Source organism: Tachyglossus aculeatus, chromosome 2 (genome assembly GCF_015852505.1).
Source record: "Tachyglossus aculeatus isolate mTacAcu1 chromosome 2, mTacAcu1.pri, whole genome shotgun sequence".
Classification (NCBI taxonomy): Eukaryota; Metazoa; Chordata; class Mammalia; order Monotremata; family Tachyglossidae; genus Tachyglossus; species Tachyglossus aculeatus.
The window spans coordinates 63287032-63300361 of record NC_052067.1 but is presented as its reverse complement, the minus strand read 5'-3'; the positions used below and the strand labels follow the sequence as shown (position 1 = coordinate 63300361).

General features: G+C 44.2%; 1 protein-coding gene across 5 annotated transcripts in view; it reads left to right on the top strand.

The window, feature by feature from the left end:
• Positions 1-13330, top strand: part of ARID1B (AT-rich interaction domain 1B) — a 541437-nt gene that overhangs the window by 392916 nt on the left and 135191 nt on the right. For all 5 annotated transcript variants that reach the window (XM_038762779.1, XM_038762785.1, XM_038762806.1 and 2 more), the window contains one exon: positions 463-706. In XM_038762779.1, the coding sequence (XP_038618707.1) occupies positions 463-706 (244 nt within the window). The remainder of the gene's footprint in view (positions 1-462; positions 707-13330) is intronic.

The following is a 13330-nucleotide window of genomic DNA, read 5'->3' as shown; positions in this document are numbered from 1 at the left end:
GTCTCAATTCCCATTTTACAGATGAGGTAACTGAGGCCCAAAGAAGTCGAATGACTTTCCCAAGGTCACACAGCAGACAAGTGGCAGAGCCAGAATTAAAACCCATGACCTTCTGACTCGCAGGCCTGTGCTCAATCCTCTGTCTCTCTTTCCCTATCCTTACATCTCTCCCCAGACCTCCTCTCCGCTGCCCCTGAGCAGCCCCAGCCCCAGTTCCCACCCAGGTGTCTCTCCCCTCCCTGGAGAAGCCACCGGCTGAAAATGGAGTGGGGCCAAAGGGGACACTTGGGCTAGGTGGTGGCATAAAAGCCAGGTACCCCACTGCCTTGAATTATTGGCATTGTAAAATCTGAAAACTCCTCAAAGGGGATGTTGGTGACTTTGGAGAAGGTGATGCTTTCAATGAACAGGTAGTGAACTAGCGAGGTTTCACTCATGGCTTGTTTTTCTCTTTGTCCGCAGGATTTATCTGGCTCCATTGACGACCTGCCCACAGGAACTGAAGCGACACTGAGTTCAGCTGTTAGTGCATCAGGCTCTACCAGCAGCCAAGGGGAGCAGAGTAACCCTGCCCAGTCACCTTTCTCTCCTCATGCTTCTCCACATCTCTCCAGCATCCCGGGGGGCCCATCGCCTTCCCCCGTGGGTTCTCCCGTTGGAAGCAACCAGTCGCGATCTGGCCCCATCTCTCCTGCAAGTATTCCAGGTAACTCTCCTTCTCTCTACTGTTACTGCAAATAATCAAATTGAACTCCCTCCCCAAACCCCCACCCCATTTTACCTCTTGCTTAGTGTCTGTCTTAAGCCTGCAGAGATTCTTCTACATGGATTTCAGTGCCAAGGCTTTGTAGATCAGTGAAAGGATACTATTTATACATATTCTTGTGCCAGGTATGGCACTGAGGACTCTCTTTGCCTGTTAATAGTGAGGGGTCAGCCAAGTAATAATAATAATTGTGGTATCTGTTAAGTGCTTGCTATGTGCAAGGCACTGTACTAAGCACTGGGATAGATACAAGCAAATCGGGTTGGACAGAGTCCCTGTCCCACTGGGACTCCCAGTCTTAATCCACATTTTACAGATAAGGTATAATCGAGGCCCAGAGAAGTGAAGTGGTTTGCCCAAGGTCACATAGTAGGCACCTGGTGGAGCAAGGATTAGAACCCAAGTCCTCCTGACTCTGGCCTGAGCTCCTATCCACTAGGCCACACTGCTTCTCCAGGCAATTGTCTTCCCCTGCAGACAGTTTTGCTGCTCCTTTCCCTCTCTCCTACCTAACATTGCATCAGTGTGACTCAGAAAGCCATCCTGGGAAAGCGTAAGTGGTGAGTGCTGAAAGTAACTGATGAGATAAAAGTAATTCTCTTTAGACATCCGCCTCATTCCCAGAGTAGAGAGAAGGTGGGGAGAATAATAATAATAGTGGTATTTTAAAATGATATCTGAGGGGTCGATACAGTCAGATCTGACAAAAGTCCCTGGCTCATTTGGGGCTCACAGTTTCAGGAGGAAGGGTGAACAGTTGCTGACTCTCCATTTTACAGATGAGGAAACTGAAGCACAGGTAGGTGACTCGTCCAGGGTCACACAGTGAGCAGAGCCGCATTTAGAACACTGGTCTCCCGACTCAGAGTCATGTGTTGTGCCCACTTGGCCTCCCTTTATCTTGCTCACCCTTCAGCTGCCCAAGACTATAAATTACTGTGTCCTGGAGGGCCTTGGATAGAGGGGGTCAGGGTCAATCATATTTTTTGAAATTTGTAAAGTGTACTGCCTTTCTTCCAAGAACCTGGGTGAAGCACCCACCCATTTTGGCTGGGTATAAAATAAACCTGCATTCTAATTTTTCCAAATTCCAGAAGGTGCTGAAGGAATTTCATTCTAAAAGTTTCTTTGGTGGTGTCCACTTACGTTTAGACATAGGTTTTGGAGTTTTCTTATTGTGTTGCAGTTAATGAAACATGCATTCAGATAAAAAAGAAAATGTTCACAGAAAATCTTGAAAATGTTCCTTATCTGTGCTAACAAAGAGAAGGCAGAGCACTAAGTTGCCAGAGTACAATTCATGACAGCCTCTTACAGTCTGGCTAGTTTCATTCAATCATTTTTATTGAGAGCTTACTGTGTGCAGAGCACTGTACTTAGCGCTTACATACTATTGGGTCAGGTCTCGTTCCTCCGGACACACTCCAGTCTCCTTCGTCCATCAACTAATGGAGTGGTGTCTCAGGCACATGAGTGGTATGCTGCCTGTCATTTGCTCTGAAATGCCTGAGGTGAAATTATACAACCCCTTCTCCACCCACTGGTGGCAGTTGAGCTACGTATATGCCCTAGTCATATCCCTTCCCTTGACACTCTGACAGGCATTTTTATTATGCTGCCACCCAAGCAGCAGTGTCCAGGATGGAATGGGAGGAGTAAATGAGTGGTGTGCTGTGCTGTGGGGAGAAGATTCTTTTTCTGGACATCCTCCACCATATCATGAGAGCAGAGATGAGGAGGAGTACTGGGATTAAATTCTTCTTCTGGGTGTTACAGTCCCAGAAAGGATTTAGAGCATATCTGTTGAGGGCTTACCTTAGTGAGCGTACGTCTTACACATGGAATTCTGGGATTTGTTCTCTGTGCTACTAGGAGGAGGACATAATGCTAGTAAGTTAAGTGCCCGGACCCCCAGTTGTGTTTGTTGTGGACAGGGAACATGACTACTAACTCTGTCTAATGTCCTTTCCCAAACGCTTAGTACACTGCTCTGCACACATTAAGCACTCAAATGCAATTGATTGATTTGTACTTACAGATAAGCTCCCTATGTTCTCTAGTGTTCTGGACTTCCATCCTAGGTATTTCCCTATCGCTATGCATACATACATATTGGTTTTACAATTCAACGCTACATCCCACACCTTTTATTTGTGCAGTGACTGACAACCTTGGAATAGAGCCTGCCCTCCCTAAAGATGCTATTATGTTGCGGGGTGACTGTCTCCTTCAAGTAAATGCTCCCAGCTGGGTTCCCTTGATTGTTTTGCCATCCTCCCCAGAAATAAAACCTGCCCACATTAGTTACTCTGAAATGGAAACCTGCTAGTTTGGGAATATAGATAAAATGTGATCAGTGTTCCCAGTGCCTCTCCCACCTTCCTGACCCTGAAATGCCTTTCCCTTTCCAGGTTCAGTTCCTGGGTTAAGCACAATGCTTAGCCTGTCTCTTTGCCCCCTGCTAGCTCACCACAACAGGATTTCAGAGAAGTTGAAATCTGCTTTTGAGAAATGATGGTTTTGTTGAAAAGCCAGTGCAAATTTTGGTTGAAAAATAAAAGGTCGTCGGCCCCTTATTCTCTCCTTTCCACATCTGGTTTCTCCCAGCGCACTTCTGTTGGAATCTCCCCACTCCTTCCCAAGACCTCGTCAGACCTGGGGGGTCGTAAGAGACCTACTCTTTGTGCCAGGTTGCAGGGGGAGTAAACTAAACCCAGAGTGAAAGATAGGTTGGTAGGAGGTGGCATTTCCAAGTTTCTAATGGCTTTTAAGACCTGCCCTATGATTCAGCCTAGTTACATTCCATGAATATGCTGTTTCATAGTGAGCTACTAGTGAGATGGGGGAGAAGAACTGAGTTTGGGATGCGGTAGCGGGGCAGAAAAACACCTGGAAACTGGATTGCGCTAGACTGTAAGCTCGTTGTGGGCAGGGAACATGTACATTTATTCTTGTATTGTACTCTCCCAAGTGCTTAATATAGTGCTTTGCACACAATAAGCACTCAATAAATACACTGAATTGAGTTGATAGTTTAAGGGACTGAGGGAGTGCAGGAGAGCCGAGGGATTTGATTTACCTGTGGGCAGTGGATATCACATCCACAGTAATTGGATGTCACATCCAAAATGGGCCTTATGAACAAACGCCAAGGTCAGTCAGAAAATTGTGCAGAACTTCTTCCTGAATTGTACATGTCCTGGGGTAGTCATAGCCCAGGGTACCTCTGTTTTCTGCTTACACTCTATATTGTTCTCTGTTATACTCTTTGAAAGATTTAGCATACGTCCAGCAAAGAGCTTGCCATGCTTCTGAAATTCTCTATTGGATTGTAAGCTCTTTGAAGTCAGTAACCATGTCTCCTCTTTATCGGGGACTCTTAGCGCCTATTAGACTGAACTATACTTTGAGGGACTCAATAAATACTGGTAATTGAGTGGCTGACACCCAGGCAGGATTCAGTACATTAAATATAGGTAGAACCCAGTTAGACCACCTCTTGGAACATTAGCTCTGTTAGAGCATCTCTAAAGACTCTCTTCTTGAAGATTTACCCTTAGGATAAATTTCTAGGGCACTAGGCCTGCTTCTACGACATTCAGCTCTCGATCCATTCATTTCTCAGTTGTTGAAATCAATCAGTGGTATTTATTGAGCACCCACTGTAACCTATTGAGCTTTCTCAAGAGAGTACACTGTAACAGAGTTGGTAAATATGCTCCCTGCTCACAGCAAGTTTGCACCAGAGTTCCTCCAGGAGGATGATGTCGTCTTTGTCTTCATCCTCAACTACTCCCAAATTCCGGTTTGCATAGGTTACTTCTGCTATTTGAATCCATTTTGGTCTATTTTGGGTTATGATTCCACATTGCATAAAACAAAAATCCATTCTGGAGAATACAGTTGTTCCCCCTGCTTTCATCATCAAACCGTGTCCCAACAGATATATTTTTGGGGTTTGGGATTTTCTTAATCTGCTCTGTTTGTTGCTATTTCTCTTTTTTTTTCATTGTCACCCCCCTTCTACTCCACCTCAGTCTTGTTTTTTTCTGACCTCACTTCTGCGCTATTACTGCCTGCTGTATCCTGCGACTGCCTCTCCGTGTGACACAGATTGGCCCTTTCAATCATTGTCTCTCTGGCAAATCATTGTAAAATGAGCAGCTGTTGGGTAGCTGATAGCTGTGATGAGGAAAAGCCAAAATATTGGAGGAGATTCTTGCTGGGAAGGCCGTTAAAATAAAGGTATTGGTCTCCGAGGGTTTCTTGGAAAAGAACCATCATTGTCTCCATCTCTGAGGCCCAGGTAAATAAAATTGACAGCTAATAAGCAGCATCACAAAGGTAGACAAATGAGCAAGCAACTAAAGAGCATCCTTAAAGGCTGGTTCTGTTCACCACCTAGTTAAACCATGCCCCCACCTCCAGCCAACATGCCCTCCTGTTCTGTTTTCTCACCGTCGTTCTGAATTTCATGGGATTGTTGTTCTCTGTGATGCATCGGCACCAGCAAATCTCAAACCCAGTGGGCCATTTCTGTCCTGCCTGGCTTTTGAAAAGCATTGTGGAGGGTTTGTATTGTTTTTTGGGGATTTTTTTTTGTGCGTGGTAAGTCACCTCATGAATCTGCAGCCTTTGTTCTCACAGTACCGGACTCGAGCCTTGTGATCGTATGCAGTTGGAAAGTAAAGAAATAAGCTCTCCTTGTTTAATTTACACATGTATTTAAGGAATGAAATGGGTATGCTCCCAACTGCCATGCAGTGTTATAAATATTCTCATTTTCACTTGTTCTCGCTCTCATTCCTTCCCGCTGACAGAGCTCTGTGTGGGGGAGGAAACAGAACCCACCCACAATGATAATACTGGGCCCTTTTCTGGTTGAGGAAAACAGGCTTAAATTAAGCAGCTCAGTTCTCAGATGCAATTGTTTTTGAAATTTATGGAGGTGAAACATTCTTTTTTTGCTTCATCAGAAGTGAATTTCCTTCCTCGTTCTCCTTTTGTTGCTTTTCACACCACAACCCAGATTTATTTATTTGGTTAAGAAGCATAAACTCATGCTGCCTCGCACTGTGTATAGGTCCACCACCTAACCCAGCAGTGGAAGCTGACACAGCACAACATCAAAATGCGCAGCCACTGCCAGAAGATTTAGTGGATGTTAATTTCACTTGTCTTGCCTCCTGCACCAACCGTTCCAGTTTACTAACAAAGCAAAAATGTAAATAAGCCAAACCATTTTTTTATTTTTATTTTATTGTCCAAAGGCTTTTGTCAGCTCTTTCCTCTGTGCAGTGTAAGCAGCAACAGTGTTTAAATATTAAGAAGGGTGAAGGGACTGTGGGAGATTGCAGATGGGCCAGGCAGATACGTAACCCTTTGGTGTCTGGAAGTTGTGTGACGCTGGCCATGGTCTCGCTTAGAAGACACCGTGGTGTCTTGGGACAGGCAATGCATTCCACGCTTTTGACCAGTGGGCTTCATCTGATGTGTTGAATGATGTCCTGAATGATGATCCTCTGAATTCTTGGGTGCTTTCTCTTCCTTTTCACAGTGTCACAGTGGTTTAGGTGATGGGGTCTACCCTCCCCTTCCCCCCTCCTCTTTCCCTTCCTCCCGTCCCTCATGATGTGGCTAGCCTGCAGTCACAAAGGATAGAGGGGCCCAGGCTGGTGTTTCTGTAATCCTCTTCCTGATGCACATCCGATGCCTCCCATATCCCTGGCCTCTAAGCCTTCACACAGCACAGCTAACCACCAAGTTATCAGCTCCAGGCCACCATCCAGGGGCCTCCCATGGCACTCCTTCCTTCCCTTCCCCAATCCCATTGGCAAGGACCCCAGTAAAGTGGTGCTGGTCTTGGAAGCACCTGCCCCCTGCCCCCATTTTACACCAACCAGGGGAACCTCCTTGCTCTGCTGGACCCTTTTTATGCCCCAAGAGCAGTCTAGACAGGAAAGGAGTGACAAAGGGCATACCTGGGTAGGGAGCATCATACTCTTGAGGGTCCCACGGTGCTTGTCTGGAGACCGCTGGGTAGTAGGGGGCAATGACAACCTCAACCTTGTAGTCGATTTTGTAATAGCAGGCAGTGGTAGAATGAGAGTCTACTGGGCTTTATCCCGTAGATTTTATTAGGTTTTAATGCATTTGCACCCAAGCTAGTTTCAAGTGACATTTAAGAATTAAGAATTGTATTAAACTGGAACAAGAAGAGAGGGCGAATTTCCTCTGTTCTCGAAACAGCTTTTCTCCCACTGATGGAAATCTGGCCTGTACATGGAGGGTTATCTTCTGAACAGATTATGGGATCTTTCTAGATTATAAAAGGCAAGATGACAGTTTAATCAAAGACGATATCCTCGGTAGCACAGACTGTCCAATATCGAGAGGCTGGATTCAGAGTGAGGGATGGCACCAACTGAATCAAATTGGGAGAGGATTTGAGTGGACCTCTAAACATTGTCCAGAAGCGTCCCACAAGTGTCGACCCATTTCTCTCCATTTAGTTAGTGAGAGCTGACCGGATCAAGGAATAAACTGACGTGGAAAGCAATCTGCTCAGAAAGCTAATTCACTTGGTTAATTTGACATTCCGACAAGCAGTCCCTGGAAGGATTTTTTAATGGGAAAGAGAAAAATGAATACCAGTTAAGACAGTCATAGGCCAAAGTGAACAGGAAGGTGTTTAAGGGAGAGGAAATGATAGTTTCTAGACTAATTTGTCAAAGTTAGTGCTTCTAAAATGAAGAGTGGACCATGTAAAACGGCCTCATTAGAAAAGCCATTTCCAGGACTAGAGTTTTGGAATTCTTATCAATCAATCAATCAATCAATCAATCAATCAATCAATCGTATTTATTGAGCGCTTACTATGTGCAGAGCACTGTACTAAGCGCTTGGGAAGTACAAATTGGCATCACATAGAGACAGTCCCTACCCAACAGTGGGCTCACAGTCTAAAAGGGGGAGACAGAGAACAGAACCAAACATACCAACAAAATAAACTAAGTAGGATAGAAATGTACAAGTAAAATAAATAAATAAATAAATAAATAGAGTAATAAATATGTACAACCATATATACATATATACAGGTGCTGTGGGGAAGGGAAGGAGGTAAGATGGGGGGATGGAGAGGGGGACGAGGGGGAGAGGAAAGAAGGGGCTCAGTCTGGGAAGGCCTCCTGGAGGAGGTGAGCTCTCAGCAGGGCCTTGAAGGGAGGAAGAGAGCTAGCTTGGCGGATGGGCAGAGGGAGGGCATTCCAGGCCCGGGGGATGACGTGGGCCAGGGGTCGATGGCGGGACAGGCGAGAGCGAGGTACAGTGAGGAGATTAGTGGTGGAGGAGCGGAGGGTGCGGGCTGGGCAGTAGAAGGAGAGACGGGAGGTGAGGTAGGAGGGGGCGAGGTGATGGAGAGCCTTGAAGCCCAGGGTGAGGAGTTTCTGCCTGATGCGCAGATTGATCAGTAGCCATTGGAGGTTTTTGAGGAGGGGAGTAATATGTCCAGAGCGTTTCTGGACAAAGATAATCCGGGCAGCAGCATGAAGTATGGATTGAAGTGGAGAGAGACACGAGGATGGGAGATCAGAGAGAAGGCTAGTGCAGTAGTCCAGACAGGATAGGATGAGAGCTTGAATTAGCAGGGTAGCGGTTTGGATGGAGAGGAAAGGGCGGATCTTGGCAATGTTGCGGAGCAACATTATGCATCCACCACTGCCCTTCCTGTTTCACTGAATAAATAAAGCAGTGTATAATTCATCTTTATCTAAGAAAATGCTAGCCTCTGAACATACAGAGAAATCAAATAATTGGAAATTTAAAAAACAAATAATGTGGGTGAGCTGGATCTGGGACATCTTCATTTTTTATGGTACTTTGGTTGGAAACTGGAGGTGGTATTAAAAGAGATCACAAGAATCACTCCGCCGGAAAGTGGACACAGTCACCCTGCCTGGAAAGATTATTTTAACACATCCATCAAATTTTCCCTCTTGGCTTCTCTGGCGGTGAAAATACTGCAACAGCTTGTTGCAGGGAAGATGCATGCTGCTTACTGGCAAGCAAACCAGAAAGAAAAGAACAAAACACAAAATGCTGTTGATATATCCATGTTTTTAATCAGTGGCAGCACATAAAACATCAATTCAGCAGTTCTACCAAGGATGCTTATAAGACTGTATTTTTCCCTTACATGTGAAATATTTGTATTTTGCACAGAAGTTATTTCAAATCCTTTCCCGATAATGCTTAGAGATTCTGTAGAGCGTAGTCTCCCTGGGAGAGAAGTAGCAATGAAGCACTACTAAATCTTTCACTTGAAAGTCATGGGTTCAAATTCAGATCAAGGCAGTAGTAGTTGAGATGTATTACTTATCCTAATGGATTATCTCAGCATTATCCCTCATATATTCCATATAAGGAGAAGTAGCGTTCACAGGCCTGGGAATCAGAGCACTGGATTCTAGTCCCGGCTCTGCCACTTGCCTGCTATCTGACTTTGAGCAAGTCATTTAAATTCTCTGTGTCTCAGTTTCCTCCTCTGTAAAAGGGGATCCAAAACTTTTTTTTCCCTCCCTTTCGACTGTGAGCCCCACGTGGGACAGAGAATGTTTCAGACTTGATTAAGTAGGTTCAAACCCAGCACTTAGAACAGTGCATGACATGTAATAAGTGCTTAACAAATATCATAATAATAGTAATAATTCCCTAAAAGGCAAGTGCCTTACATTGAAAGTACTGTCATCACTACCGGATTCTGGAGTTTTCTACTCACAGTCTAGGCGTCTCTCCAAGCAGCCCTGCCCCGGGAAGTCTTCTTAAGAAACAGTGAGAAGGGATTGCTATTTCCTTTCATTTTGAAATAGTAGGAGTTGCATTGACCCCTCCCAAATGCTAAGTACAGCGCTTTGCACACCCAGTAAGCGCTCAGTAAATACCACTGTATGATTTGAAAAGACTGATTGAAATGATACCACCTAATTCCTCAGTGTCTGATTCCAAGGTTAAACCGATATGCCCATCAGAACAAGAGTTTCCATTCAAGGAGCTATTAACATTTTTGCAGTTGCAGAAATTGACCTCATGGGTTGATTCTGCTTGAAGGAATGTAATATTGTTCTTTTGAAATTCTTCTGCCTTCTCCTCTACCTTTTTCCAGTGACTCCATCGATAGCTTAAAAGACAACCCAGTAAAGACTATAAGCTCACTGTGGGCAGGGAACATGGCTACCAACTCTGTTGTATTCTACTCTCCCTAGCTTTTAGTACAGTGCTCTGCACACAGTAAGCACTCAATAAATATAATAGATTGATAAAACACAGGCAAGCCTTCTATCACAAATGCAGTGTTTTTCCCCTCTGTGCTTTGTTATATTTCCAGTGACTAATGGGTTTATGTAACCAGTCGAGCAGTCCACACCCACTTACCAGTTATTTTTTTCTTTTTCAGCCATTGGCAGGGAATATAATACTGGGGTAAAGTATTCCAACCACTTTGTCCCAATGTTCATTTTCATTTCTTGAGCAGAGTGGACTGTCACTGCTCTCAGTTTCTGCTGAGGCTGATGAATGTGCTGCTTCATACCATACAGCTTGCTGCTGCTGCTGCTGTTTAAATGCCATTCGCACTAATCTGAAGTGCTGTGTCCTCCCTGAAACAAGGAACAAGAAGGAAAGCCGTATGAAAGCTTTGATCAGTTAACTTTATAACCTCAGGAGCAAATGTTCATTCATTCATTCAATTGTATTTATTAAGCACTTTGTGCACAGCACTCTACCAAGTGCTTGGGAAAGTACAATGCAGCAATAAAGAGTGACAATCCCTGCCCATAACAAGCTTGCAGTGTAGTCATGGGGGGAGACAGGCATCAATACAAGTAAACAAATATTAATATAAATAAAATTACAGATATATACCTAAGTGCTGTGGGGCAGAGAGATGGGGAAGAGCAAAGGGAGCAAGTCAGGGTGATGCAAGAGGGAATGGGAGATGAGAAAAAGTGGGGCTTAGTCTGGGAAGGCCTCTTGGAGATGTGCCTTCAGTAAGGCTTTGAAGGGGGAAAAGGGGGAGTAATTGTCTGGCGGATTTGAGGAGGGAAGGTATTCCAGGCCAGAGGTAGGATGTGGGCCAAGCGTTGGCAGCAGCGAGACAGGCGAGATCAAGGCATATGAGAAGATTAGTACCACAGGAGCGAAGTGTGCAGCCTGGGTTGTAGAAGGAGAGAAGTGAGGTGAGGTAGGAAGGGGCAAGGTGATGGAGTGCTTTAAAGCCAATGGTGAGGAGTGTTTGTTTGATTTGGATGTGAATAGGCAACCATTGGAAATTTTTGAGAAGGGGGGTGACATGTTCTGAACGTTTCTATAGAAAGATGAGCCAGGAAGCAGAGTAGACACATTGCCCAGAAGGAGAAACCTCCAAGGGTTGATGTTTAGGGACCATTTAGAAAAACAGGGTAAACCCAGTGACCAGATCCTGCTAGAGAACCTTTTCTTCTAAGATATACTATCAATGAATCTATCAGTTGTATTTGAATGATAGATATGTGCAGAGCACTTAACTAAACACTTGGAAAACTACAATACAACAGAATTAGCAGACACATTCCCTGCCCATAATGAACTTATAGTCTAGAAGGGGAGACAGACATAAATATAAAGAAATGTCATTTATAATATATAATTTAAAGATAGGTACATAAGTTCTTTGGGGTTGAGGGTGGATTGAATATCAAATGCCCAAAGCTCACAGGTCCCAGTGCGGGTACAGGGGTACAGCGTGGCTCAGTGGAAAGAACTCGTGCTTTGGAGTCAGAGGTCATGGGTTCAAATTCCGGCTCCACCAATTGTCAGCTGTGTGACTTTGGGCAAGTCACTTCACTTCTCTGGGCCTCAGTTACCTCATCTGTAAAATGGGGACTAAGACTATGAGCCCCCACCATGGGACAACCTGATCACCTTGTAACCTCCCTAGCGCTTAGTACAGTGCTTTGCACATAGTAAGTGCTTAATAAATGCCATCATTATTATTATCAGCGCTTAGAACAGTGCACTGCACATAGTAAGCGCTTAACGAATACCATCATTATTATTACTATTATTATTACAGTGCAGAAGTTGAGAATGGGCAGGGGAAAAGAGAGCTTAATTGGGGCAGGCCTCTTGGAAAAGAGTGACTTTAAAACTTGTATAATCCAGGTGTCCTTTATTGCCCTCAGTTCTGAGCTGGACCTCTACATTTTGTCAAAAGGGGTGAAGGATATTGGCAGTGAGGGGATCGTGTTCATTTCCTCATCTTCCACAGAGTAGGATTATTACAATGTGTTGATTGATTACAGCCGTTAAGTCTCTTAGTAATCAGTTTCATCACTTATTCTCAATTCACACAACTTGCACCTTTGATTTCTTTTCCACAACAAGGTGATGTGGGTTGTCGTTGACTAATGAAGAACGGAATTGGTTTCGGCATGAGACAAACGGAATGCCGACACCAGTCCCCAAATGCATTAATCTTTAATAATCCACATCTGCATGTTTATAAATGATATAACCAGGGGTTGTTAATGTTGATACTCCCCCTTCCAAACAGAAACCGACACGAGAGTTTGTACTTGCAAAGTACATTGAAGGCGAACAGCTGAGTGTTCCAAATGTGACCTTGCTGATGTTGCCTAACTAATGAATGGTGGCCATTGAATTTCAGCCATTGCTAGATGAATTTAGGTACTTAAGGAAAGCTGATTAACCCAACTGGCAAATCAATTAATTTCTTCATTTTGGTTTCTCTGTTCAGCATCCCATTGGTTATTTTAAGGGGATGCTTTGGAAGGCACAAGAACTGAATGTGAGTGCAGGGGCCTGGAAGTTGGAGGACTTGGCTCTGTGACTTGCCTGCTGCATGACCTTGGACAAGTCACTTGACTTGTCTTTGTCTCCTCATCTGTTAAAGGGGGATGAAATAGCTGTTCTCCTTCCGTCTTAGACCACGAGCCCCATGTAGGTCAGACACTGATTATCGTGTGTCTACCCCAACGTGTGACACAGAGTAAGCACTTAGCAAATAACCACAATTATTGTTGTTATAATAATTATTATCATCATTAATAATGCCTGGCAAATTAGGTTTTTCAGTCCCTTTTACTGTGGAGTCGGGGTAGTCGTGGGGAGCTTGGGAATGAGCATAGCATTTACCACGATGCTTTTTGTGGTTCTGAAAGCCATCCAACTAGGATCAAGCTTTTAGATAAGTGTTCAGCAAAGTAACCAGTAAAATGATTTTATGCCAAGAAATAGCATTATTCTGAAGTCCCACTCACTCTCTAGAAAAATACAGTCTAGATCATTTTTGATGTAAGGTCAGTTAACATCAATAGGTTGAAAAGTATTTTCTTTCTATTTGAGCTGCCTCCCCAAAAAGACAGATTTGTAAATTGCACTGTTCCCCCAGTTTATTGTGGTTTGTGCTGTTGGTTTTCAAGTTTTACTCATTTCAAAATCTCAGGTCAAGTCGCAGTGTTTTCCATTGTGAACAATCCCTGTTTCTTGCTTTGTACTTTCCTTGAA